Source organism: Oncorhynchus nerka, linkage group LG7, assembly GCF_034236695.1.
Source record: "Oncorhynchus nerka isolate Pitt River linkage group LG7, Oner_Uvic_2.0, whole genome shotgun sequence".
In the NCBI taxonomy this organism is placed as follows: Eukaryota; Metazoa; Chordata; class Actinopteri; order Salmoniformes; family Salmonidae; genus Oncorhynchus; species Oncorhynchus nerka.
The window spans coordinates 57,538,520-57,544,519 of NC_088402.1; the positions used below are offsets into that span (position 1 = coordinate 57,538,520).

Sequence of the window (6,000 nt, forward strand, 5' to 3'; positions counted from 1 at the left end):
AGCGGGACTTTTGGGCCCATATGGTTGCAGTGGGTCTGCCTATATTGAAAACGGCTTGCTCTAAATAGGCTACCCTGGTCACAATCGTCTAAAACCCAACTCTTAAGTTAGATATAAACGAACATTTAGTACAAAATGTAGGCTATGACGGACAACACGTGGATGCATGGTGTAGGCCTGCTAAGAAAAGGCATAGAGATATAGGCCATTAATGTGAGCCGCGCAGTCTACAAATAGCGTGTGGGCCAGAGTTTGCACACAAGCAACTTGAACCAGTCTTTTTTGTCTTCTTTTTCTCTCACATTGCTGGAAGGCGTCCTTTTCTTCTGGAACCCATGCCTCGTCAACGTCCCCAGCACGCAGCAGGCCGGCAATACCATCTGAAAGAGCGATGGGCGTTTCAGTGATTCTCCTCGCTGCAAGGTGCCATCCTCTCCAACCTTAGTCGACATGAAAAGAGAGCCATTTTATGATACTGATGCTAGACCTCCAACCAACTATAGCAGCGGAAACGCTGTTTTCCATCCAAAAGAAACCAACTTTTATTTTTGGGTCACTTTGGGCCGGCTATATCGATACATCTTTATGAGTAGCCTGCTATCTATAGGATATATAGACCTACCCAAACTGAGTAAATGAAAGTGAAATTAAGCGACTATTCTTATATGTATGAGCTTCCAAAACCAACGTCTGGTCCACAATGAATCCCAAACCTCCATAGCGTTTAAGATAACATGGGGCCTATGAGACGAGAAAGCAGATAACGTGCATGTAAATAATTAGTAGCAGAAAATTGCTGTGCTGTTCAACAAGAACCTAATTTGCGCGCTGCTGTTTCGGTAGTTATGCGTAAAACTGGAGAACAATGAGATGAATGGCGCGTCATGGGATGCGCCCTAGGCGGTTGACAACCCCCCAGATTTGTTTCCTCACTTAGGCCAATGTCGTAACATTGCCAATGTAGGAAAGGGACTGATATAGGCTATAGCTTCATTGACAATGTTAATACATAGCAGCTTGAGCTTTATCATGGATGTGGCACTACTGGGAACATGGGGTACCCCTGGGAACCAAATGCCAAGGTTACCCGATGCCAATCGTTTCAGCAACAGGTGACAGCCATGTTTGTATCTTTACCTGTAGTCGAAATAAAGAAGAAAAAACAACAATAGAATATAAAATGGTCAAGTTATAGATATTAAAATAAACGTAATCCCCTGGCCAGTCCCAATGTTGCTTTTTCGAACGAAGAAGCTGGTGAGGTCCGCCACCATTTGAATGCATGTTCTAAACCTGTATCAAGCACCTGGTGGCACAGCTCCCTGTGCAACTTCATACACGAATTTATTGATATGCTTTTGGACTTTGGTACAGGATGACACACCCCTGTTTAATAATAGGCTAAATTAATAAAAACAATGTGTGACCTATAACTTCCCCCACCAGCCAAGTGGCTAATTTATATTCCAGCTTACTAACTAGGCGTACTGCAGATTCGAAACCATTTTCATTACATATGTAAGATGTTAATGTGAGACAGTTTTGTTTGCTACAGCGGGAAAATAATCCTGCAGCAAATGTGGAAAATCAAGTCTGAAATGTCAAAGTGGAAATGACTAACTTCAGAAGCCTTTTAAAATCTCAAATACACTACACGTTTAAAATGTCCTGCATTGCAGCAACGTTCTCTTGCAACATGGTGATCAAATTAAGATCCTACATCTGTATAAAACACACTTTTAACCATGTTAGTGACAAGGATGAGTAAATCACTCCATGTGAGCAACCATGGAGAGGTTAGAAGAATGACTCCAAGTTCAAAAAGGGGGAGGGGTTAGGGCAAAGCATTTTTACGAAGTAAAAATCAATTTTGGGAATTTTGCAAAGCTTTTGTATTAACATTTGCATTGGTGTTATCTATTCGAGTCTATTCAGTAGCCCTATGAAGCCAGCTAAGGTCATGGCTGCTTCAGAGACTGTAGCTAAATATTTAGATGATGAGGAATGGCCTATTTGGCTTGCAAGATGAGTTTAGGTGACTAAATGCATTGTTACTATTGCATTTTATTCTGTATTGTACAAATTGGTTACAGAATGACTTATTACTTTCATAAAGAAATGTGTGTGTGAGTTTCCCGTCCATTCACTGTCCCAGTCCACTACCAAATAAGACAACAAAAGGCTTATTTAGTTCTTTCAGTTCTTTCAGTTCTTTGATTTTATTGATACAATTTTAAAAAATATGTACAATAGTAAAAACAGTATTTAGAAAATACAAATCTACACCGTGCAAATACTACACAAAGTATTTATCAGTTCAAATAAATCTCTATTCAACATGCTACCAAGGACGCCAAACATTGTGCATGGTAACTGCATGGCTGTGTTGACCATTTGAGAGACACTTGTTTCTGTAGCATGAGCTGAGACTGTTATTTAGTTTAATCTTATTTGTGGACACGATGACTTGACTGGTCCCTGCGGAGAGTTTAGTAGGTTTGGATTCGGACACGCGCACCGTAGCGCTGTAAGGTTCGAGCGCCCTGATGCACCGGACGAGGGGCACTGTGGTCGGTGCCTTGCTCACTTCGTGCCCAACTATCGAAGGAAGACGTCTTTGCATCGGGCAGCACACAACAGTTTCGGGCAGCACATGTTTTGCTACCGTGTCGCTGTCCGCGGTGCTGGAGTTCTGAGCCTGTCCTCCGGCGCAGTGCAGGCTGCTTGAAAGGTGCGTCAGCATGGTCAAACGACTGCTGCTCCCACTCGAGTTGTCTTGCAAGTACTGGTTCACGCCTGCTAGGCAGCTCCTGAAGCCAGCTTGGTATTCAGCATACTCGGAGTTCATGGAAAATCCTGTAGAAAATGAGAGGAACATTTTGAGTAAATATGGCACCATGCGTAAAACCCAGCCTGACGAAAATGTCACTTGACAGTAGATCGAATAATTGCTGGTAGAAGCTAATAGTGATAGGCCAGCCTATCGAGGCAAGGCCTAGAACGAGATAACAAATAGTTGTGATGGATAACGCACCACTCTGGATCTTCTGAAGATTTCTCAGATGCTTTACAGTTAGTTCCAAGATGTCCGCTTTCTCGAGTTTGCGTTTTCGAATCTGAAAAGGAGCATACATTTAGCCACTAAGCTCTAAAGCACGATTGGTTTGTATCAATTGACCTAATAGATTCGAAGTATTACTTACATTGCTGGTGTAATAATTCTCCAGCAGAGATTTTAACTGGTCCAAACATTTATTTATGCGCGCTCGTCTTTTCTTCTCCATCAATGGTTTGGATACCTTACAAAAAAAAAGAGAATTAATGCATTAACAAACAATCCATCAGTTACTTTAAAATATTCGTTTTTGACATTAATTTGTTTGAAAGCTATTATTACTTGCCAATAAAGCATGCATGTAGGTAACATAGGTTACACACCTTTTTCCCGTTTATGATTTTGGTCTTGATTACACAATCGGATGTCGACACCATTCTGAAGGTAGTTTCTGGTTTGCTAACAGATGTTGTTGACCTACTGCCTGAACTGTTCCTGGCGAACGAGTGAAGGAATTCTGCCTCCGGAGCCGATTTATAACGTCCCCCACTTAACATCTCAATGCAACAAATGCCCTGCGGGTCGCGCGCGCCGAGATGAGCGCTGCTTTGACAGCCCCAAACAACCAATCAGCCAAGAGCTCTCAACGAATAATCTATTGAACGCGTATCATCTCCAAAGGCAGCATATCTTGGACCTCTAACAGCGTAAATATCTAATATCTAAATCTTAATATATTATTATAACGTTATGCTATTTATGGAAAGAAGCACAGTCATTGCGAAAATTACATTGTCTCCAAAAAACAACTAGCAACTATCTATAGGCGTTTAACTATATCAACACGTTTAATGAATTGATGAAATAAAAGTTTATTATAGCCTACCATATCTGGAACATAGATTAATAAAATAAATAAAAACATTTTAGGGAAAGTAGGTTTCAATGCTTGCCTTATTATTTTAGCTATTTTCATAGCCTTCAATTAGTGTGTGGTGAGCTAATGTCAATGTTCTGTCAACTAAATTATAAAAAATGACTACATGTTCATTGAAATCTGATGCAATTTCCAAAGGCTAAATGTAAACCTATACCGACACGCCTATAGACATATCAGTATGCTTCAACATTCAACGTGTGAGGTGAGATTTTACAGAAAAGCATAGAAAATCACCCCATAATGTGTTGATGTTAATTGTGTTTTGCTCGGTTTGGGGACTCATACCAGGTCTTGCTATTGATTCTTTTATATCGGAGTTTCACGCCAATGAGGTTAAAGGCAGTACCGTGGAAATTCTCTCCATGTCTCCACAACATTTCGATTTTCTGGTGATACAAGAATCTGAGACACCTGTTGCAAAAACCTATGGTCACACACTAAATCGTCTTGCGACCATAAAGCATATCTAGGCCTATCTCAGCGATATCCACCATTACATTATACAGAAGTGAATATGTGAATATGTGTTCCCTATGTTTTTGTTTTATTCAGAAATAATGCATTGCCACTTTTGTCTTCGCAGGCACCGAGGAGAATCGGTGGGCCGCCCCCTGTCTTGAGGCCCTTGCCTCCAGATTCTTCACACAGCGCCCTCAAAAGGCACAACCCTTGGGAAAGTCATGCCAGCTGAACCGCCTGAACTAGCCCACCTGCACTGCTTTGCGCATCACAGACATTGACAATATACGGAGACCTTCTGGAGAATCGGGGACTTTTCCTTGAAGTACAGCCAACCCTGAAGAAATATACATTATAGCCACAACATTAGACACTTTCTATCTTCAGCTTTTTTGTTCTTCTAAAAATCTAAAAGTTTTAAATTCTTGTGACGTTAAATAAAGTGGCAGCGGAAGTATCGTGCAAGTAGGCCATATATTATGTAGCCTATAATTGTGGTGTAAATGATTGATAACAGCCGAAGTGAAAAATCGAATGTGAAACGGGACCATGCCATTTGTTGGACACGCGACATGCTCAATGGAGATTCTATAGACTACTTTCAAAGTTGCTTAAGTCCTCTCAAGTTTGATTCCAGACACAATGGATGTGTTCAGATGACAATAAGCGCGCGGGAACAAATGGCGGGGAAAGAGAGAGGGTTTGGGCATTAACATCTCAGTGTATTCAGTTCAGGGACAAGGCGCCCCTGAAAAGAAGGCAGTATATATGCCTACTGAGAGGCCATGGATCTTTTCTTCTGTCCGTTTTGTGTCCACAAAAAGTGGGCCGTATCAAAGATTCCTCTCACTTTCAAACACAAAACCACATTGTCCCGTAAGTCTTTGAAAGGGAGTTGTTAAAGAGAGTTGAGAAAGGCAGTGGATTAAAGATAGGCCTTGCTAGGCTTGTGTCAGGGAATATTTCCTGAAGAGTTTTTTCAGGAAAAGTATGTTTTATTAGAACAGTAGCCTAATAGCCTAATAAGGCCTACGCATAGGCCTATATACTTTCCACAGTGGTATAATTTTCATGAATTTACTCTAAAAAAGTTAAGTAATCTTAATTGTAGTGTTTAAAATACATGCAATGTAGCCCGCAGTTGGCCTGTATAATAGCTTGCATAATGAATAGGCTACACATGGACAATGCACAAATATTAATGAGCCTCGCAGACTAATTTGTATGTTTAATTACTCCAATCGGACATGCAATAAGCCGAAAATAACGGATGGAAAACAATAACCTATAAGCCTATGTTGTATTAATCATTGAACTCAAATGATTAATCCTCGATATTTACTGTTTTGAATCAAGGTGATTACATATCATGGTCAAAATAAAACAAATATAGCCTATATTTATAAAGCTATGCCTATGTCTACAAATTGTACCTTAAAGGCCATATACAGTGCATTCGGAAAGTATTCAGACCCCTTGACTTTTCCCTCATTTTGTTACGTTACAGCCTTATTCCAAAATTGATTACATTTTTGTTTCCCTCAAT

The 6,000-nt window shown here is 40.5% G+C and overlaps 1 protein-coding gene across 1 annotated transcript; it reads right to left on the bottom strand.

Annotated features, from left to right (window-relative positions):
• Positions 1–2,289: 2,289 nt before the first annotated feature.
• On the bottom strand, positions 2,290–3,492 carry her3 (hairy-related 3). Its single transcript, XM_029665348.2, has 4 exons — positions 3,439–3,492; positions 3,204–3,299; positions 3,035–3,116; positions 2,290–2,856 (listed from the first exon to the last, which is right to left on the bottom strand). Exons 1-4 carry the CDS (start codon positions 3,490–3,492, stop codon positions 2,342–2,344), a joined length of 747 nt encoding a protein of 248 aa, XP_029521208.2. The 3' UTR covers positions 2,290–2,341.
• Between the last annotated feature and the right edge of the window lie 2,508 nt (positions 3,493–6,000).

Bases quoted from the DNA above. Each gene is read 5' to 3' on its own strand.
- her3 (XM_029665348.2), bottom strand. From the start codon at position 3,492: ATGGTGTCGACATCCGATTGTGTAATCAAGACCAAAATCATAAACGGG. The intron at 3,117-3,203 runs GTAAGTAATACT...GCTCCTTTTCAG, and splicing joins AGAATTATTACACCAGCAAT to ATTCGAAAACGCAAACTCGA. The intron at 2,857-3,034 runs GTGCGTTATCCA...CATTTTCTACAG, and splicing joins TCTTCAGAAGATCCAGAGTG to GATTTTCCATGAACTCCGAG.